Below are 23,334 nucleotides of genomic sequence, written 5' to 3' on the forward strand. Positions count from 1 at the left end.
CACACATGATATGCCATCTTTCAAGCCCAACACTGAACCTGTTGCCTGAACAAAACCCAGAACAACTACTCCATTAAACTCTGATCATCAATTAAAACATGAGCAAATATTTCTTACGTACATTTCATCCAGAGTGTCTTTCTGATTTTCCATATGTTCAAATGATATAACCTCATTACTCACATTTAAACATAAAGGCATTCCTAAGATCTTATTAACTTATTCAGCAAATATGAATTGAGTCTATTTTCCCATATGAATCCTTCACATGTCTTGTACTTTGCCATTTACATAACCAGTCATATACAAATTTATTCCTAACTTCATAATGTATGTGTCCTCAAAATGTGTTATCAGAAGAAAATGTCAACTCCTAAGATAACATAGGAGAAATCTCACCTGAATTATTTCCCCAAAATTTGCAAGGTCCCTCATGTTCCATAATAGACTAGCAGCTGTAATGTAAGGAGTCCCTCCAGTACCTCGGGTAAGGATCATTTGGAGAAAGGATTTCTCATAGGACCAGGCATCAGAGTAAATGAGCACAGCTTAATAAGGATGGCCAGGTCTCATCACAACCGATGAGAAATTATTTTATTAGTATTATCAAACTGAATAAGTACCCTTTCAGTAGAATCATCAAATCTTATTCCTAAAGTGATTTTTGAGAATATAGATGTTGGAGGAAAATTCCACTCATCTCTATGAACTTTTTAAAAGTGGGAACTTCAATATTTAAATTCATGGACTCCTACCTCCCAACTTTACTTTTCGGCATCAGACATCAGCTTCCAGATCCCTTTTCCTCTTACCTCTTCCACACTTTCCTAAATTTGCTCTCTGTGTCCACTGTAACTACATTTAGAGAGTGAAGCCAGTGGGACAGAGGAGAGCACCGAGGGTCCAGGAAAAGTGGGACCCTGAAAAGACCTTTCACCTCATCCCTGCTCAGTGCAACCTCCCTGTCTACTAGCTCTGCCCATCTGGTGCTTCATCACCACTTCCATTCCCAGCTCTCTGACTTCCCACCACAGGCATCCACACAACTTCGGTAAGAAGGGTCACCAAAGTGTTCTGAAGAATTCCAGGAAAACCACCTCAGCAAATGCATTTTACCTTCAGGCTAGCATCATATGTGACCATGGGAGAAGCCGGACTCAGGACACCATTGTGTTTCACTCTAACGTTGCTGGGTTCCTGTGTCCCAAAGATCTTAATCTCCTGAAATGCTAAATTATTGGGGTCCTTGTAGGTAGACTGTGAAATCTTCACATCCAGGCGGTTCTGAAAATCAAAAAGCACCATGAACCACAAAGCTGTGCTGTAATACACAGATTCTCCACTCAGAGCTCCATCCAAGATGAGAAGCTCCCCACCCCTCCAACTGCCTCCAGTTCTCTCTATTAACAAAGGCTGTGTGCATGATTTTACTTTCATAATACTCTGAGAAAAATAAATCAGGAACAGACACACAAACACTCAATTTAGAAAAGCACACTGAATAGAACACACTGCTTTGATTCATCAATAATAGTGACCTCTTATGACAAGATGGATGATACGATTATTGGGCATGAAGTCTTCCATGATGTGTTCACCTACAGCCACAATGTAATCACTGCCTTATTTCTATGAAGTTAGATACATAACTGCACACATGCACAACCACATATGAGCCTAGGGTAGACAAAATCCCACACCTAAGATTCATAAAAATGTGCTACTCACTTGGGTGGCAGAAAACTCACAGAAAAGATACACTTTGTTGGCCACAGTGTCTGAAAGCAGAAGACAGACAAGTTAGGTCAGCCTGCCCACCCCACAAGTACAAGTCTCACCTGCCTCTCCTTAAAGCTAATTCTGAGGACCCCAGCGCCAGGATTTCCCTCCTTTCATGATGGAGTACCATCCACAGGCACCACAACTCCTTAGTTACTCATCTACCCATTATCACAGGTGTTTCCATTACTTGGCTCTTATGAATCGGACTGGGATTAACATGGTTGTGCACACATCTCTCTGACATGCTGATTTCAGTGTCATTAGAAACATACTCAGAAATGGAATTGCTAGATCACAGGGGAGTTCTCCTTTCAACACGTATTATTCCAAAAAGTCTGTACCATTGCATTTCAAACATGAGTGTGCACAGATTTGTTCCATTTTCTCCACATGCTCATCAACACATGTCTTCTTTTCCAAAGTAAACATCCTAATAGGTATGAGAAGATAACTCAATGTAATCTCTCTGCTGATTAGTGATTTTTCAGGACCTTTTCATTACCTCTTAGTCAATTTTATGTTTTCTTTGGAAACACATCTATTCAAATCCTTTGTCAAATTTTAAAATCTGTTTCTTCATTCACTTGCTATTGAAATGCAACTTTTCCTTGTGTATTTTTTGTGTAAACAGAGTAATCAGACATGTAGTTGGCACATATTTTCTCCACCCTGGGCTCCCTTGGAGGATTTTCCATCTCATGTCCTCTAGGAGTCCACAGATAATAAAACGAGAGCCTATTATACATCACTGGTCGATGGCACACTTCTGAGAGACACAGACATGCTGGCCTCACATTTGTGGTTCCTTGATACAACTCAAACAGCACAAGAGGAAACAACACTCTTCCCGCAGGTGACTTTTGTTACTGTGCCTGGGATCTGTCCCCCAAGTTGGAGGACCAGCAGGAGGGAGGGGCCATAACTCACAGGTGGAGGAGGGGAAACAACACATGCTCTCAACAGACTCACCTATGGATTCCCCATCATCCCAGAAAAGTTCTCCTGCTGCTTTGTTGTTCTCATCCAGGGCGATGATGAGACCAAGAGACTTCCGTCGACTGTGGCAAACAGCATTTACATAAGAAACAATGGTTACCACTGAAAGAATTTGCCAAATGCTTCCTTCATATTTCAAATGGAAAAACTTACTAGAAAAACACGGCTCTGCTTTCCTCAGGAACAAAGCACAAATTAGAAGGGGTTTCTTTCTCTAGAATTCATAATGTCTTCCCAGATAGAAACGCCCCAGCTGTTATCACTACAGGTGTATGTAGGAGCGATAACATAAGCATCAGAACCACTGCAATAGATACAATGAAAGCAGGGCTTACACTGTTATTAGAAGGCAGATTCTTGTGAGAGAATGGAATCCTACACAAAAATCATGCAGCCAGGTCATTTTAGACAGGAAACCATCAGAAGTGACATCTGCTGAGAGGGGTGGAGAACACTCCTCCCTACCTAAGGACCAGTTTCACTCAGGAACCAAAAACACACAATGAGGCCCATTTACATAATGCCACTTCCCTTAGTTGATGACTTGCTATTATTTGCACTGAGAGAAAAACAACGCACTCTAATGACCTGCCTCATAAAGTAGAACAGGAGCAGAAAACAACGCTGCAGGAGATGGTGTAAGTGCTGCAAGGAGAGAGGAGGAAGAGAGGGAGAAAGCCACTTCCTGGGCATCTCATGTCCCCATGCCTCGGACGCCCTGCTGCGCTCTGGCCCTCAGGTGCCCCTCCTGCCCCAGGTGCCCTAGTGTGTTCACACTCCAGCCTCTGCTGCACAGGTCACGTTCTCTGGTGACGCACTGGCCTGCTCTCACTCTCAGTCATGTGTTGAACTGTCACTGCTCAGAAGCCAGGAGACCAAAACACGAATACATCCCAAGTCATGACCCCTTTGGCCTTCATGGTAAGGAAGGTCAGACACAGCCAACAAACAACTGAAGTAGAAAATGAACACTGACACGAACGGTGAGAACCACGGCTCTCCAGAAAGACACTTCCAGAGGGAGCTGGCCTAGACCTGCTAGGGCCCACCCAAGGAAACACCACTTGATCCTAGATCTATTTTCCAACTGAGGCATAAAAAAAAGCTTTCTTGGGGTTACAAGAAAATAAAGTAGACATCTGAGAGAATTAAACAACACACGAGGATAAAACACTGGGCTACATTCACAAGGGTGCCCAGGAAGCCGACCCTGGGGTTTCCCTGGAGACAATGCCTGAAGGCCTAACACTGGAACACAAATACTGGTAAATTAAGGAAGGCAGGCTGAGCCTCCAATTCACCAGTGAAACCAGGATCTTTAAAGGGACTAACATGACACCATGTTGGCAGCAGTCCAACTGGCTTGCACCCAAGGATAAGGCAATTTGCTTCTGGAGGAGACACACATCTGGGTCCTCAAAGTCACCACATATGAAAAGCAAAACATCACTGAAAGCACAAGGTATTAAGTGAGCACTAGAGTCTGCTGAAATAACTCCCCATACATTTACATTCCACCAAGGACTTCAGCAGGTCAAATGTCCAGATAGAGAATGAAGTGACTATCACTACAATATTTAACGATATTTAGGAAAAAAGAAAATAGCAAAGGAAGGAAGAGTTTGACAATGTCCAGAAATTCACAGGAGGCTGCACTCCCTCTGCTGGAAGAGTTGTGAGGAATTCTTGTGGATGAAATCTGAGATTACCCCTCATCTTTAAGGCTGCACGAAGGCTGGGCATGTGTATTTGAAACTATTTCCTGAGATTCTGACTCAACTCCTACAGAAGAACCACTAAATAGAGAAATTTATGGTATAAAATCCCAGATGTCAAAAACCAAAGAAATATGAGGTAGAATTAAAATTTGATTTGATTACTCCCAAAATCTTCTTTCTGAACTTATTAGCATAATTCACATTTGTTTTTCTCTATCTCTCTGATTGGGAAGTCAAAAGAAAAAGTGCAAAATAGTTGTACTAGCTGGGCATGGTAGAGCATGCCTATAATCCCAGAGGCTTGGGAGGCTGAGGCAGGAAGTTCCCAATTTCAAAGTCAGCCTCAGCAACTCAGTGAGGCCATCTGCAATTCAGTAAGACCCTGCCTCAAAATAAAACTTTAAAAAGAAAAAAGGGTCAGAATATGTTTCAGTGCTTAGGGCCCCAGGGTTCAATCTGTGGTTAAAAAAAAAAAAAAAAAGAATAGGGAAGAAAGAAAGAAGCAAAACCTGTATGATCTGAAACTCCTTAAGAGGATCAGTATTCAAAGTGAACTCTTTGACCCTTCGTTTATTCAAAATAGTTTCCTTAGTGAGTGCTGAAGTTTCTAAATATGGAAAATGGACCATACATAAGCCACTGTTAAAACTATCATATTTCACATATTTTAGAAATAAAATTGTGTGATCTGAAAATAAAAGCAAGAAAGCACAGAGGCTAAAAGTTTCATTCACTGACAAAAAGCTTATGTACCATGTAGGAGCCCCTGGATCTGTTAGAAATAGTAATGAGCGCAGAAACCCAACAGAGCAAACTAGGGGACAATATCTGCAGAACAGCATGTTTTGGCAATGGCATGCATGCACACGTGTGGGTGTGGGTGTGTGTGTCTGTGTGTGTGTGTGTCAAGGTACAGTAGGAGAAACAGTTGTCAAGGTTACCTGGAAACAGCTTGTGATGGGCCTTGAGCAACCCATTAGTGAAAGGATTCAGACTCCAAGCAGGAAGTAACAAGTTGGATTGTCATTTGGGAAAGATAATTTAGGGATCAGTGTAGACCGTATCTTAAGCAAAACACTAAGAGGAAAAAAAAAAAAAACATGTCTTGCATTAAGACATATTCTCCCTGAAAAGTCTGTATTTGAAAAATTAAGGTCGTAACAAAAGTTCAAAGCAAAGGATGGTTTTCTAACCTCAAAAAAATAAAAATAAAAATAAAAACTCCCAGTATATTAAAAATAACATAATGTTTTCAGGTATGCAAATATAAATATGCACTTTTAATACAGATATATCCTGTATTTTTTAACTATTACCCAAATAGGTATTTTATCTGTTTACTGAAGATTCATTTACACAGCTATAAAATGGGAGTAATAGTAAATATTATAAAGGGAACGTGAGAGATATGGAAGACTTGAGTTTTGCAGGAGGAGAAGATTTTTGAACACAGTTTCAATCACAAAATTGAAATGGATCAATGCGAAAAAGAATGGGAAGCTGAGGTTATAGCAGGATGAAAAGCAGATCCTATACCTGAAAAAGACCAGAAGCGAGGCAAGAACTAAAACTGTGCATAGGTGGTCAGCAAAAGCAGACAGGGTGACCAGCTACACAATCAGCCCAGAACTGAGTTTTCTCAAGAGATGAGACTTTCTGTGCTAAAACTACCACCGCCCTCAGAAAGCCAGGAAGGCAGACCTCTTCAGCTACCTCGGTGCAAATGCAGAAACATGCAGGAGGGTCAAGAGTACAGGTATTGTCACCACCTTCAAATCTATCTGGGTGCAGCCCCAGATCAGCAACTCCTTGAGAAAGACCCAAGGGAAACCCAGGCACAGTGTGATGCCCCCATCACCACACACACACTCAGAAAATCTGCTCCCCACGTCCATGTGCCTCTGCAGACTCCTCAGGTCCCCTGATGGTGACAGAAATGGACCCTCTTGAAAAATGTTAAAACACAAAAGAGCTACAAGGAAAAAGGAAAGAGAGCTTAGCAAACTGCTTTCTCCTTGAGGGATTGTTGCTGCCGCTCAGAAATTGGGTTGAGCCCATGTGGAAAGTGGAACACCAGCCTGGTACTCACCTCAAGTGGGTGTTCCGGGCAGGCTCCTGCCAGGGCAGGATGTAGCCCCCACGGACATGAAGGTTAATGTGCTCCAGAGGGGCTGCCAACTCCTTCCACACTCCCCGCGCATTAATATCCACACCCTGAGGGATGAAGAAAGGAGGAGGAGATGAGGGAGAGGACACGTGCTGCCCTGAACACAGCATCTGGAAGACACCTCCTCTGCCTCACTGACCAGCTACCTGCTCACCGCCACTCAGCACCCACATGGTCAGCTTCTGCCTTCCCCAGTTGCTGTGGGAAGTTCTGCTTGGCCGCTGTAATATCCTGTGAGTGTCACTTGTCTTTTCAGGATGGCTACTCCACATCCCACCTGAGGTCCTAGCGAGGATCCCAGCCCACAACCTGTTTCCAAGTCACAGAGCACAGCCACAGGAGGACACATGGCCATTCCTTCACTTCTCCTTGCTCCCGACATACTCTGCACAATGGCAGGTCTAGAACGGCTCCTTCACCAAGCGTCCCCTGAGTTGCCATCTCCCTCACGCTCTACTCCCACCCACTTAACCAAAGATCGTGCCTCCTCATTCACAGAAAAGGTCAAAATGAGCTCACATACTTTGTGTTTCCTCCTCTTCTACTCCACATCTCAGCATTGGTGATTGACATCTTTGTCTCGCTCATGTGTGAGAGAGGCTCTCTTAGTCTGATTCAATCACTGGAATCTCATGTTACCTTCTACATGTTCTCACCTAGAGCAGGGCTTCTCAGCATTGGCACTACTGACATTTAGGGCCAGATCATTCTCTGTTCTAAGGCCTCCCTGTGCTCTTTGACATTCAGCAGCATCTTCAGCATCTAAACACTAGACCCAGCAGCATCTCCTTCCACCACACTGTGACACCCAAAATGGTCCCACGCATTGAGTAAGGTCCCCTGGGAAACATAATTCCCCAACTAAGGACTGTTCCATAGAGATAAGCAGCAGTCGACATTTAAAAAAATAAAATGAGGCATATATTAAACTTTATTTACATAATAGTTGAAATCCAGAGTTGGCTGTGAACCAGGTTTCATCAATATCTACTCTACAACCAAAAATAGGTGCAAAACCTGTGAACATTAATAAACAGGAATTTCTTCATTAATCTCACCCAGGGGACATTCAGATTACTGAACATTATGGGTCCCTTTCTTCTAAATGACTTGCTGCTTCAATGTTTATCTTTCCATTTCCTTTCTTCTACCTTGCCTTCTTTAGCTGAAGCTGTCTTCTACTAAAGATTTTGGGTAAAGGCCTTCATTCTACAAAAATTCTTTCTAGGTCCTCACATTTTGCTTTCTTTAATGTGGCACACATACTTATTGACAAATGCATTAGTGTTTACAAAAGCAAACATTGGCTCCTCTACATAGTGAGCACCATAGGGAAAGGGGTCCAGGATTCCAACAACAAGAGCTAGAACAGTGCTTGGATCCTGTGGAAGGCAGGGCCAGCAGGGGATGTGGGAGATGCTGGAAGTGCAAAATATAGGGAGGACCTCCCTCTCCAGGTCACAGTGCAGGTCATCCACACAATGGCAGGCCACACTGCACTAGGTGCCCAGGGTCCTCCCTGGTTTAGCCCTATCCAGGCACTGCCACAGAGAGTCCCAACACACCAAAAGGACCGGAAGTGAATACAACAGTCCACGTGCACACTCAGGGTCAAGACTAAGCCAACTAAACCAAGTTGGCTGCCCTCTCCCCAAGAGAGTCCTGGAGGGAAAGTCACAGCAGAATCCAAACACATCACCACCCAGGAACAGACCCACAGGCGACAAAGAAGGGAAGACAAGAAGAAGTGCTTCACAGGACATCCAAGAGGCGGAACTCCGTAGCCATGGAACACCCTGTTTTCAGGAATCCCCTGCCAGCCCCGAGGATGGGCAGGGCATGCACACGGGTGCTGCCTGCCTCCATTCCTCCTGCACTTCTAGGCCTCTGAACCTTCTGCCAGGACGGCACAAGAGAAGCCTGACGTCAGCCATGGCACACCTCAGTCTTCCTCAAGCATCCTCCGGGACCCATGCCAACACTACACAACCAACAGCTCTCTTATCCCTCTTCTCTGGTCAAGGCTTGTGCACTGACTACATCTGCAAGGGCCAGGCCCAGGTCTGAGTGTCCTTCACACACTGCTGCACACTCCACTCACTAGGTAACTAGTATAGACTCACTGGTCTTTCTGCATCTGTAATGCAGATGAAGAAATTTAAAGGAAGACAGAGGTTAAAGAACTCTGGACTTAGGGATCTTCCACAGGACTGCATACAAGTAAAGCTACAGCACAATTTAAGAAATCACTAATGTCTCAGCAGAGGGAGAAGTGACTGTAGAGGAAAAGGCGGAAACTCCCACGACCACCCACAAGCCAGGCATTGAGTGAGACGCTACATGTGCTATTTCACAAGGCTCCTGGGAAGGAGTGGACTTGGCACCTCTGGAGGAGAGAACACTGAGGCCATGAGAGTGACACTGACGTGCACAGGCCCACACAGCCAGTTGACCCTGAGGGTCTGTCGGATATCAAATCTCTGCACTCACCATGTGCAGGTTGAATAAACATTTAGGAAAACTCACCGTGTAGAAATCGTACCAGCGGGCCGCAGGGAAATAGGCGGTGACACTTCTGGCACTCTAAAATTAAGCACAAACAAGCTGTAAGCTGGGTCCCTGTACCTACCACAGTCAACAGTTTGCACAGGAAACAAAGCTCAGTGAGTGTCTTGGACCAACTCATCACGGCTCTCTAAAATCAAACACAAACATGGCGTGAGCAGCAGCCACTGTTTTCTGAGACACTATGTGCAGGAAAAGGATAATGAGCATGTGGTGGCTGACACCAATCTGTCTCCGAGTCTTGAAGACCAGCACGACTGGAGAAGTTTCCACCCTTCGTCCTTTGCAAACATGGAAAACTTCATGGTCCCAAAACAAGGGACTTGCACAAAGCCTTGGAGATACAGGAAGTGATGAATGTGATTTATTGTTTACTCACAGGCTCACAGGAATTTCTGCTAAAGAGAAAACCCCTCAGGGGTGGATTGCCTCAGAAGAACACTGCAGAGGAAGGGCAGGATTTTAGGAAGATGTGATTACTTGGTGTTTTAATCAGAAACCTCAGCTTCCAAGAGGAGGTGAAGATGGCCCTTGCTGCTTGCAGAACCTGCTAGGGAAGCAAGGGCAGGGCTGGCAGAGGAAGGAAGGCGCACCATGCTCCTGGAAGTACTGCAGGAAACTTGGTTTCAATGGGGACAGAGCACTGTGATGAGTTCTTCACTAAGGCCCCATCTAACCCTGGACTCCTCATTTGAGTTAATAAAGTAACAATGATATCTCAATGCACACTAAGGGTACTTTTTCTCTTGATTGTCTGATGAACTTGAGGTGCTAGACTGACTTACAACTGGAGGGAACTGAGGCAAGCACACCTGTGTGCTCCACCTCTGCCCAGAGGAAGCAAGACACAAAGGTAGACCAAACACCCATGTCCCAGGACACACGCACATCGGGGTTCTTCCCCTGCCCTATTCACACACCCTCACACCTGGGATGCACTACAATCAGAGGCCTCCATACTCACAGGCTGCAGGACTGGGCTGACCAGGAAGGCTGGACCCAGCAGAAACTGATCATCTATGTCCCAGGTCACCCTGTCTGACACGAACCTGGGAAGTAGAAGAAGATGTCACAGTGAGAGTCCCAGCCCAACGCCTCAAGGAACAACTTACATTCAGAGGTGAGCCCCACACCCAACTCCAACTTTTGACATCCTTAGTTTTTATGTAGATTGAGCGGGAACATGTAGGCTCCCAATTCTCCATATCATGGTGCCTCGAATTCACAAGTGGTTCAGATATGTTCGTTATACTTTTATGAAAAAAGCTCTAATTTCCACCTGGCACATTCTAAACATGAAGAAGGCCATCAATGCCTTCTCGTGTGCCTCCAACTCATTTTGGCCAAGGTTCACATAATCAAATAGCTACACCAGATACAGAAGTCACCACATGGACAAATTAGATAGAAATTAGGCTGTGTTCCATCATTTCAAATATGTTTCACTCAATAAACAGTCTTTCCTCAATGACACATGGGGTGAATAACACTGAGTACAAACACTGTGTGGACACATTATGACAAAAGATATCACATCTTTGTTTGGAAGATATGTTTGTTTGCATCAACCGCCACCCTACAGAATGATAAACACTGTCTCTTCCTCACTGGGACCCCAGCTGGACACTCACTCGTGCAGAAGAGGCCGCACCACAGTGCTGCCCTCCGTGTGGGCCTTGAACATCAAGGTGTACAGATAAGGCAACAGGGTGTACCGGGTCTCTAGCACACTTCTGGAAATATCCACAAAGGCAGCATCCCAGGACACAGGGTCTTGTCTCTACAGAAGAAAATAAAGGGTGTTCACCCTAGAGACCGAGGGTCCCAAGCAAGTAACGGAAAGCTTGTTGCCAGTGCATCACACACCACTAAGCTCAAGGCAATCAGAGGTGACACTCGAAGCACACACTGAGAGGTCTGGAATGGTCAGTGAGGTGCTCCCAGGAAAACTCATGAATATGTGTGGAAGAATCATCCCAAACCCCAAGATTCATCTCATAGTAGTGGGGGTTCAACTAATTGGGAGGAGTATTGATGATTTCAAAAATCTCCCAGGAAAAAACACAGCCTGAACAATGACGCAAACATGGAGGCTGCATAGAATGTGCTGCACACCATGGGAGGGAGGAGGAAGGCCCTACCTTGGTGCCAATGGTGTTGTGGTTCCTGGAGAAGGGGTAAAAGGCTCCCAGCTGCATCCAGCGAGCACACATCTCATACTCAGCATCTTCAAAGAACCCACAGATATCTGCTCCCGTCTGAAACCAGAGGAAATGAAACAAGCCTGTGGGTGACTGCTCAAGGATGTGACTGTCCTCTTGGGGATGAGGAGGATCAGAGGACACTTACATAGGAGATGCCAAACAGGCTGAACTCCATCATGCCTGCAATGAGAACCATGGCGGTCAGCTGAGGCACACACGCCCTGCCCTTTCCTCCCTCCTGTCCCCAAGGATGCTAACTCCCTTCCCTGAGCAGGGGCCCCGGGAACAGGCCACACACCAATGATAGATTTCTTCAGCTGGTCCCACGCGGCTGTGTTGTCTCCCAGCCAGTGTCCTCCCCAGCGGCCAGAAGAAGGGAATGTGGAGCGGGTGATGACGATCCCTCGCTGGCCAGTCACCTCCTGCACAGCCCTGGTAGGAGGGGAACATGCAGGAGAATTGAGGACCAGCAAGAGCAATGGAAGTGCAACTTCCCCCTCCACAGCTCTTGAGCCAAGTGCCTGGTGAGAAAACGTAAGCTGCCTGTGTGGAGGGAATATGGAAATCCACGCAGTAGAAAGGACCTTGCTGACTGATACACAGCAGCAGCATAGCCTCTGCACAATGCTTTCCAATGAACTTCACCATGTTACGTATCCACTGGGTTAGCCCCAAATCACTAAATCTTATTATGTGTTCGTCCTTTGTTTTCTATATTTGAGAAAAAGTGGAAAATTTCTTTGTGGAATATACTTGGAATAAATGACGAGTTAATCATTGAGTTCTGAAAGTAGGTACTGTGCTAATTCCTCAGAAGATCCATTTTTCTACAACACAAATGGAAAAGTATGCTACTAGAGATGGGTCATTTTGATATACATTGCAGAGGTTTCCGTCCTTTGACCCTCTTGTGACTAACACTATTACAGCACCAACTACATTACCGTCATACTTTCTGATGTCCCCTGTGACTGTCCATAGTAAGAACTACTAGTTCTCATTGATAAGACTATGACTAATTTTAATCTGTTCTCCGAAGTACAATAACAGCGTCTGACTCCATGTTCAACGATTAGTTTTTTATCACATAACGATACGTTTGGAGTTACTATTAAGCACTCTTCAAATTTTGGAAAAAATTCTGATAAGAAAACTGGGGACACTGTGCCCATCACCCCTTTCCCTAAAGTTTCGGCCAACTGGAGAAGGAGGACGATGACTCACTCATAGGTGGGTCTGGTCTGGGACCACCCATACAGGCTGTGCACATCATAATGTCGCACCCGGGAGCCATCTGCAAGAATCTGCTCACTCTCCATGCACAGGGTCTTACTGCTCAGGCCCCGGTCCCTGGACTCCAGATCTGAGGGAAAACATTTAGAAAATGAAATAGAACCTGATTCTTCAAGCGATGAATGTCTACAGAGGTCTGAACTCTGGAACTAAAGCCTAACCTGACCTCAGCATGTTTCCTTGGGGGAGCTGAGATGGGGGAAAGAACAAGGGCTTTTCAAACACATTCAGTGAAATTAGATTTCAGCTAGATTTTGAACACGTAAATTATTTCATATCATTTTATCTTCATTCTAAGACGAATATAGGGTTCTCTGTTCGACAATACTGAGCACTTGTATGTGGAAAACTGCATCATCTGTGAAGGACACAGACTCATGGAAAGCATGTTTTCTGGAACCCGGACTTACGTGCAAGAACACCTCAAAAGTCCTCCAGTTCCACAACACAGAAAAAGAGCTACTTCACCAACTGGTAGTAAAATAATCTCCTGTCGATAAATTAATTAATTTCAAAGAGCAAGGAAATCTAGCCCTAAGAATATTTTGTCTTCTTTTACTACTGTTTATATTTTTACAGACTCTATTTTGATTCATCATACACAAATGGGGTACATCTATGATTGCACACAATGAAGACACTACTACTATCAAGAGTTGTTTGGGATGGGATTCTAAAATGCCACACAGGAATCATTACTGAAGGACAAAGCAGCATTTCAAGTGGGCCATTGGGAGACACTAAGGCTCTATGCACATCAACATGTTAATATTGATGAATTCAGAGGTGAACAGCTATGAAGGGGTAATGAAAAATGTGGGAGATGGGTACTACTTGAGAAAGCAGGTCACCAGGGCCATGCCCTTCAATGATAATTTTGTCCCTTGTTCCCCCCAACACCTGGAATCCTGGTCACAATGTGGTGAACCATTCCTCTATGACCAGGGAGTAAAATTCTGAAAATGTTAGCCAAAGTTAATAGTCTTCCTGTTAAGATGAACATCACAGGTATGCTCTGACAGACTTGGAAAACTGAACAGAATCAGTGCTCTCTGCACAAATCAAGAATCACCCAAGGAGTTCAGTCATGTGCACACACCCAAGTGGGTAAAGCGCTTCAAAGGTTTCTCTACCTCTAGCCTCAGTAAATCACAGAACCCTGAGACTGTGCCCCCAGTGATCAGGGTAGATCTCTGCCTCTTGGGCTCTTGCAACCGTCATCTTCCCTCTAGCCAGTGCTCTGCACGTGGAGGAGCCCAGGGGTCCTTACGTGGCATATAAGGAGGACGGTTCAGACTGGGATCACTGCAGCCTGAAGGAACAGCCCCATTGACAAAGCTCGATGGTTCATTCATATCCTAGAAATGTCAAACACAGATATCACGTACTGAAACATAATTACCTACTGAAAATTCAGAGACAATGGAGTAGGGAATAAATCATTCAACATCTAGTAATCCTTAGAGATTCTTCCCATTGCGAGGTTCACCAAATCCTGATGAGATTTGGACAGAAAGCTAAAATACCTCTACAGAATTCATGCCTAGAGACTTCAAAAATATCTCCCTCAGAACCATCAAAATTCCAGGATTTCCTACAAATCACCCTGGGGGTGTGCTAGCAGGATGCTGCTGGGGTGCTAGGTGGCAGGGGTGTGGGGGCTTCTCCAATGGCCACTGGAGGAAGTGCTGTCCTAACCCTTCTAATTATTCCCTGGAGGATTAGCACCATCTTTACTGAATACCAGTGCTCCCTGTGCTCAGACAGCAGTGACACACACACACTTACAATCCACATGCCATCAAACTTCAAGCTCCTCTCTGGATTCTGCGGGTTGCTGTACAGCTCTGCAATTTCCCTCTTCCACCACAAGGCAGTTGAATTTCGGAAAAAGTCTGGGAAGGCCACATAAGCTCGGTATTTCTATAAAAACAAAATATAAGTCATCTCTTCAAACACATTAGGCAGCAAACAGGCATCTTTAAGAACTACATGACACCAAGTACCACTGGATGGTAGATTGGGATAACCTGAGTAGAGCCTACCTCATATGCATTGAGGAAACACATTGAGGGCACTGAAGAAAATAAGGGTGATTTTCACACATTGAAAATGTCCATAAACTGCTTCCTTGCCATGCTCTCATGAGTGCTATCAACCAACACCTCGGCTCACTATCCCCTGCTTCACATGCCCAACCTACACTTTCCATCCTGCTATTTCCTACACTCTTCCCAAAGACTAACCAGGGACCAGGGAAAAGGCACACCCTACAGGCACTCTACCAGAGGGAAGGCAACATCCAGGGCATATGGCACCCTGTCATCTCTACTGGGAAAGTGGGGAAGGGAAAGATTACATTCCATAACATCAGACGGGCTTGAATGACTATTTTCTATGGCTTCAAACTCACGTGTGCATTCCAGTTGTGTGGAATTCACCACTAGAGGACTGAACAGAGAGATTTTAAGAAATCTCTAATTCTCTTCCTCTACACTCATACAGGAAGAACAATGTCTATATCTTAACATGAAAAGTGGTTCCAAGTATCAATTCCAATCTAGGCTATAATATTTTCAGAAGCAAGGACCTTGTATTATAATCTGCTGACTGACCTGGAGGTTCCCCACAATACATTCCTTAGGATCTACCCTAGTAACAAAATAAAAATAAATGCTCTGGGTTCAAACAGCTGCACAGCAGCAAATATCAGTAAATGTGGTGTATGGACTCCATGTTGTTGCTTATGGCACAGCAGGGCCTTGGGTGTGTCTCAAAACAACTGCCATCTGTATGTGTATTACAGGGCTCAAGAGCTCAATAATGCTGGTGTGAAGGTAGGGAAATGACAAAGATGTGGTGTAGGGGAGCTCCAGCTCTTACACACACAATGACACAGGCAAGTAGAAACTCATATTTCTATATAAAAGGCACAGAAGAAGACCCAAAGAGAACACAAATGAATCAGCATGCACAGATCTGGCTCATAGGAACTGAAAGGGCAAGGTGCCATGTCACTGAGAAACTTGGGATGACTTTGTTGCAAAATGGAAAAAGACCAGGACTGGCACAGAGGATATTTTGCCAGAACCAGAGCTCCAGTTATGGCCATGTCAGAAACCATGGCCTGAGATGGGGAGTGAGTATTAGAGAAAATGGCCAAGAACAGTTGTTTCTGGTGAGAGTTGTATCCTATGTGGGAAATGAAGGCAGTTTTGCCAAGAATGGTTTCATAACCTCAACTCCATGCTGCTGTGATGATCCTTGCCCATATAAAAAACATTCCCTGCCATGTTTCAATTTAATCCTTCTATCTCTTCTTTCCTCACTTTCCCCCATCTTCAACCAGGGCTGTGCATATCTGCATAAAGGGCCCAAGCTGACTTAACACAGTTCACTGCATGGTACCACAGTTCAATTCCCAGAATTACTGAATCACCATGCAACTTTTCACCCAGAAATCGACTTTTCCATGGATTCCTGGCCATTTGTTTCTTTGTGTGCTTTCCTGTTTCTATCACATGCCCTGAGCAATGACAGTCTGAACATGACTAATCCCAACTTAAGCAACCCTGCCATGTGAGTCTCATATAAATTTTATAATTGTTCAGTGTCCTGACAATCTCTAGGAGCTACCCAATAAAGTGTTTCTTATCAAAGACACACCTGGCATTTGGGGCAAGAAAAATCTTTGGGAAGGATGCCCTGCTATCAGAGTTAAGGGCATCCCTTGTCACTGCTCACTAAATGTCACATGATGCTCCCACATCACTATGATAACCCACAATGCCACACGGACATCTGAATCCCCTCAATATTAAAGTCAGCATGGACCTAATGGCTAATTAGCTGTAGAATTCATAGAAAATAGCCAATCCTGTAATTGATGAAAACACAAGTCCAACAATGTAAACATCTAGAGATAGGGAATATGTGTCTCAGAGTGGCTCTGTCATGGCCAGTTGTGAGTCCACATGGAGTGTCTGGATGGCCAAACTTCAAGTGATGTCTCTAACGGTCAACTACGTTCTCTCCCTTGAAACCTTATTAGAGGCATACCCAGACACATGAAGAGATGAATGAACAGACTGGTTCAGTGATTCATTGATACATACTTAAGAGATATGAAGAGATAAGGAACCAGTTCCCTAGTAGGGAAAAAAAAAATTAAATTAAGTCTGAATCATTCTTTTCAGTCTTCAGACACTACCCAAGTTCAGGTTCTATTTTTCCTACTGCATCTACCACCACCAAGTATAGATGCACACTCCAATAGCCAAGTACACTGATCCCATGTTGACTCTAACATTTTGCATCGAGAGGGCTATTGCTACCACCTTGGGAGCAGGAAGTCAGACACCAGCACCAGGTAACCATACACCACTGTATTACAGCACTGTCTGGTCTCACTATAATGTAGAAGGCATCCTATTCCTGAGCCCTTGCTCAGAAGAATATGATGGTTCCATCTAAATGTAGATCTTTCTCTCTAGGAATGACCAATTACCTAAAACGTATGTAGTCTTAAAAAGGCATGAATATTTGGCCCTACTCCTGCCAGTCTTATCCTTGGTGATAGGAGTCTTTGTCTCATACTCTATCCACTGCCTAGAATCTTATAATGCCTGCAAAAAGATCCAAAAGGGGACTTTGTCCTGGAATGCTAAGTGGTCAACACCACCATTCACTGCTGCTCTGCTCTGTTCCCACAGTGCTTACATTTCAGCAATTTAATCCATGATCCAGATAGAGGTTGAGACACTAAAACTCATACTTCCTTGTTGACCCCATAGAAGCTGGCCTCCTTTTCCCTTCAACCCTTGCAGCTTCCCTGGGAACTAGGACTTTTCTTTTACTTCCCAACTCATCTCTGGAGGTTGCAGAGACCTCACATTTTCTTCTACAGAACCTGGTCAGAAAAAAATTATCATTGTGGAAGAAAAGATAAAGAAGGTAAGGACTTTCAGATGAGTAACTCTCCACATGAGTTCTCACTAACCCTGAGGGTTCTGCTCACAGATAACTCACAATTGACCACAACCTGGATGAGTGATTTACCATAGAACTGCAACTCAGGATCACAAAGAAGTCTACCTGGACCAGTGTGAAACTACACATGTGTGCAAACAACAAATACTTCTAAAGCAGGGAGAAAACCAGGTCGGAATCAAGAGACACTTTGATCCATTACAGGCAAGAAGCTGCTTCAAAGATGGGAAAAACTTTTAATTAAATGCTGGAAACCAAGAGAGATCCTAGGCCATATGGGAGTGTAGGCCAAGATTACCAGTATGAAGACGGAGAAGACCATTCATGAAAAAAAGTTGTACAGAGGAAAAGCCACTCACTCACAAAAAAGTTGGAGATTCTACTTACAAGGGATACCCAAGGCAATGACAATCACAAAAAAGTGCACTGATTCTAAGGAAAGACAGCTCATCTTCAGGTTTCATGCACTGGATAGTCCATCGCTCCTTGGAATATGACATTCCTGAACTGGAAGTGACCATTGTGTGACCAAAAGCCATGTAATATAATAATTTTAACTCTTTGAGTAAGAAATCCCACAGAGAGCAATACCCACTCTCCCCAACCTGGAAGAGGAGTGTATGTAAAGAAACCAGCACACACACTGATACCCAGGACACAGTTCCTAAGTAGGGCATGTCCAGTAAGGTGAGTATGGCTGCCCCTTTCTGACATCCTGGACTCCACCCAAACACAAAGAGCCTTTTACCTCCACTTGACTGTCCCAGTCTAGAGAGCTGTTAATAACAATATCAGGGTAATCAGGCCAGACCTGCAGAGAGAAAATATTTAACAGCAATTCATTAGGCAGATCCCTTATGTAGAATTTCTAAAGACAATAAATCATGGCCCTCATAATATTACGATTCATCTACAGAAAACAAGATTTCACAGAGTCATTAGGTGAATCAATAGATACTGCCTAACAAATGAAAGCTACTCACCTCAGGGTACACAAGGAAAAGGCAAAAAAAAACAACAACAAACACACTACCCGTGGACCTCCCCCACGATAGAGACCAGTGGTCACCACTTAGATCATACCTTTCCCCACACAATGCCTCCACCATTTGGATATCTGATGAAGACATCATCCTCCACTCCCCGAGTGAAAGCAGGATAGGGCTGAGTCTCATTGCCAGAAATGGCTGGGTCCTGCAAGCAAACCACAAGTCAGGTACGCACACCAAAGAGAGAGATTGGCAAGAGACAGAAAAAAAGAACTTCTGCAGAGGGAGGTCCATAGCTGCCCCCTGCCCTCTACAGTATCTGGGAATCCCTGGAAATACACTTTTCTTATTGACCCTGGATTTCTCTGCTCTTCACATGGAAGGAGAGACAAGGAAAGTGTCCTCCACCAAAGCCCAGTCCTTCTCCAACACACTCCACACATGCAAATAGGACTCACCAGGATGAGGATGACCCTCATCCCATCAGCCCTCATGCGATTGATCAGAGCTGGAAACCCAGCAAAGTTGGGGCTCAGGGTGAAGTCCAGCTGCCGCTCCATGTAGTCAATGTCGGAGTACTGCACATCCTAGGGGAGGACACAGGAACCTGAGTGGCTGCTGGTGGTGAAAGTCCAGCTTCCAGAGGAGAACCACCCTCCACCCCTGATGGGGAATTCAAAAGGCCTCATTTTGATTCTTGCAAGTACTAGCTCTGTCGGTATTGATCGTGGGAAATTCATTGGATTTTTCAACTTTTACTCACAATAGAAAAAAATATAAATCAGTCAAAAATAGAGGGATAATGCCTATATATACTGGTGGTTTGAGAATAAGTAAAAACAGTAGTTGGGAAAGTATGTTAAAATATATGGCCATTATAAGGATTAATTGCAGTTAACTTCCCCAGGGTTACCACCGCTAACAGTAGTTTGTATTCAGAATAATAAAAAGTTAAATATTCGGTTGTAATACATCTGGATGGTAAGTCTACTACAAAATAACAAAGAGGAAAAAAGCTGATAAAATAACGTTTTCAGTGCACAACACTATTGGGAAACAATAAGACATACTGACTGAATTTGGGCTAATTGGTTTTATTACAACTACTGTTTTTGAGGGAACTTCTATTCTCATGGAGCCAAGGACTTTTAGGCCAAATATCTTGAAATCAAATAAAATGGATGGAAGCACAGTATAGTAGAAAATTTGTGAAGTCTGTCCTATTTTCTTACTCTGAGTCATTGCATCCCCAATGCTATAATATAGGAGCAAGGCCCTGCCTATTTTACTGTTGAGATGGAACTCATTGTGGCAGAACCTTGCAAAAACCCGAAAACTAAATCCAGACACAGAGATGCCTAAGTTAGCAACGAGGTCACAGAGCCAGTGTACCATGACTGAGACATACATATGGGATCTGGGCAGCCACCATCTCATCATACAAGCTGGCGATCTCAGAGTCACTCTCGTAACCATAGCGACACAGCTGGAACCCCAGGGACCAGTAAGGTACCATCACAGGCCGGCCAATCACCTGGAAAATGGACAGAAATATTATTCTTTACAGGAATGACTGAAATTAACTCGTACACAAAATAATGCTTTTCTAGTGCCCCAAGAGAGACAATCAATAAATTCAAATCCAGAGAAAAACATAGTAGATAAAAAGCAACTGGGATACCTTGAGAAAGTTTCTTGCTACACTAAAACCTCTTCTCTTGGAATTATGGACAACCTGAATGTACTCTCATTCTTACAGGTGCCCTAGGTTATTGCTGAATAGAACAGATCCCAGAGGGAAAATGCCTGGGTTAGTTCTCAGGCTCCATGTGCTCCTGGTTCTGTGACCTTAAACAAAATTAAGGTATCTCTTCATGTTCTATTCTTCACTGGTAAATTACAAGATAATTGAAATGTCTGTCTCACACCGCTTGGATGAGGACTTAATGAGTTGATAAGTATAACGTGCTCTGACACGCTGTAAGAGATTGGTAAGGGACACTGTAAGTTTTGCTATCACAAAAATGGCTACTCTCACCACCACTCCCAAACATCACCTCGCTTACCACCACATCACCCCCACCATCACCACCATCATCACACCATCACCATTATCCCCACCATTACCACCATCATCACACCATCACCATCACCCCACCATCACTATCATCCTCATACCACCACATCACCCCCACCATCACCACCATCATCATGACATCACCATCACCACCTTCATCATACCATCACCATCACCACCTTCATCATACAATCACCAGCACCCCCACAATCACCATCATCATCATACCCAACATGCCCATCACTACCATCACCACCACTATCAACACTACCATCTCCACCACTTTAACTAACAGCAATATGAACATCACCACCATTATCATCTCTATCACCACCATGCCTACCCCGGACACCCCCACATTACCCTTACCATCATCAGCACCTTCTTCACCACCACTACCAATACTTCTAGGCTCATTTGCCCACCAAACCACAATCACCATTCCACAACTCCTCCTACCAATACCCCTAGCACAACTATCAGCATTGCAATCCCTATCCTCTCTATCACCACTTTACACCACTAGCTCAGCATTATCCCAGATGCAGTGAGGACTTTGCCTAATGTGCAATAATTAGGCCATAATTTAATGGATATTGGAAAGAATTTATTGCTGCTTATTATATAACATACCTGACTCTAGGAAAGATCAACCATTCTATCTGTCACATTGAGTTATAAGGATGAATATAGTTTTTGGAACATAGAATGTGCCATATATATAGTTGATGACCACAAGAATTTCCTCCTACCTCCGTGTACTGTTGGGTGACAAGCTCTGGAGTTGGCCCCAGGAACACATAAAAATCCAGAATTCCCCCTGTGGTACGGTATGTGAGGGCAGGTGTGGGCTGGAATGTCACATCTGAAAACATAGGAAAGTAACAAATGAAAACTATGCTGGAAGTATTCAAACAAGGAATGATCCATGAAATCCATACCTTCTCTCTCTTGCACAAATGAAAATGAAAAAGTTCTTTGAAAGTCTACAGAGTCCCATCCCAGGATGTTTTCACTTTGGTGTGCCTTATTATCTCATTTTACTTATCATTCTGGTATTTTAAAACTATTAACATAACTTCTGCTTCAGATTAGTTGTAGACTCAAGTAGTGGCAAAAAGACTACTCAAAGTTCTGTAAGCACTTCACACAGCATCCATCAAAGATAACATCTTGTAAAACCTTGTAGATTATCAAACCAGGAAACTGATATTGATAAAATATTATTAAGTCAAGTACAGACCTTTCTCAGATTGCACAAGATTTTACATACACATTTTATCACCAATTCTTGATTTTTCAACCCTTTCTTATATACAGTATGACTTTTCTAATTATCCTCATACTCAAAGAGTAAGTGCTGTGACTTACAGCTGCAAAATTAGTACAAACTATGGCGCTACCTCCAATTTGATAACCTCCAGGACACCTGGGACTCACTTGAATTTCCTATCCTTCATGTGGAGTTTTTGCAAAAATAAAATTGTACCAAATCTTGTTATAGCATGCTATAAGACTGAAGTAAACACAATTGGGGGGGCAAGGAACCACGGTTCTCAAAATACTTTTGACACCAGGCTGCTGCTAGGTCAAATTCTACAGTTACACAGCATGCTTGACTGATAGCAAAAATGTAGAGTGCTCGCATCATCCTACCCATGGCGTTGCTGTTCAGCAGGAGAACTCCATGGGCACTGCCATCCTCCTCCAGTCCCATGTAGTAGGGGTGGACACCATAGGAATTCTTCTTGTACTGAGAATTAGGGGGAGGAATGCAAGAAGGTTAGAAGTCAATGGGCCTGAGAAACAAATCCCACAAAAATCTCTTTGCTAAGATGGATTTGTCTTCCCTCTGAAATGACTAAAATACATGAGAAACACACATGAACACTCCCCCATAGTCTAAGAGCAGAAAAAGACAATCCAAGTTGAGTCTGGAATCATGAAGCACAAGGTGACCATGATGGTGGGAGGACAGAGGCAGAGACTCAGATCCACAGTGCTCTGTGCTTACCCCAGGGGGTTCGTCTCTGGAAAACATGCCCCATGTGTGCCAGTTCAAGTCTCTCCTGAAAGCTGTGTGCTCATTTTCCCCAAAGCCATAGATGTACTTGGAGGGAAGGCGGGTGGAGATGCGGATGAACATGTCATTGAAGGTGAAGCCGAGGAGCTGAGAGTCCCAGCTGCAACACACACACATCAAGGGTACATTCAGAAGAGAAAAGTACCTCTCCTATTGGCTTCAAAATGCTGACCTTCCAAGGAAAATGGAAACCTTGATTCTCCCCACAACCCAGAACCTATTCATTTCCCAACTCAACACAAGTCTGTCTGATCAATCACAGATATTCCTGCTATAACCCCAGCAGTGGGCTTTCATAGTCTAGTTCTCTCCTACACACCCTCCTTCTGTTCTCCTTCCAAGAAACCAAATTCCGTCATGTTTTATCATCTCACCTGCTACCACTCCACACAACCTTCCTACAGGCATCCAGACCAATACATTTAAGAGTATTCCATGTCATTTCACCAGCCTGAATCCCTTCAGTGTCTT

The 23,334-nt window shown here is 44.0% G+C and overlaps 1 protein-coding gene across 1 annotated transcript in view; it reads right to left on the bottom strand.

Annotated features, from left to right (window-relative positions):
• Positions 1 to 23,334, bottom strand: part of LOC124990625 (maltase-glucoamylase-like) — a 188,821-nt gene that overhangs the window by 111,403 nt on the left and 54,084 nt on the right. Inside the window, 20 exon segments of the mRNA XM_047560811.1 lie at positions 1,117 to 1,284; positions 1,729 to 1,778; positions 2,752 to 2,840; positions 6,586 to 6,710; positions 9,190 to 9,246; positions 10,193 to 10,277; positions 10,860 to 11,008; positions 11,370 to 11,486; positions 11,578 to 11,612; positions 11,731 to 11,864; positions 12,657 to 12,795; positions 13,996 to 14,083; positions 14,514 to 14,648; positions 18,463 to 18,525; positions 18,798 to 18,908; positions 19,162 to 19,290; positions 20,112 to 20,237; positions 21,533 to 21,645; positions 22,437 to 22,533; positions 22,795 to 22,963. Coding sequence (XP_047416767.1) covers positions 1,117 to 1,284; positions 1,729 to 1,778; positions 2,752 to 2,840; positions 6,586 to 6,710; positions 9,190 to 9,246; positions 10,193 to 10,277; positions 10,860 to 11,008; positions 11,370 to 11,486; positions 11,578 to 11,612; positions 11,731 to 11,864; positions 12,657 to 12,795; positions 13,996 to 14,083; positions 14,514 to 14,648; positions 18,463 to 18,525; positions 18,798 to 18,908; positions 19,162 to 19,290; positions 20,112 to 20,237; positions 21,533 to 21,645; positions 22,437 to 22,533; positions 22,795 to 22,963 — 2,179 coding nt within the window.

Source organism: Sciurus carolinensis, chromosome 8 (genome assembly GCF_902686445.1).
Source record: "Sciurus carolinensis chromosome 8, mSciCar1.2, whole genome shotgun sequence".
NCBI lineage: Eukaryota > Metazoa > Chordata > Mammalia > Rodentia > Sciuridae > Sciurus > Sciurus carolinensis.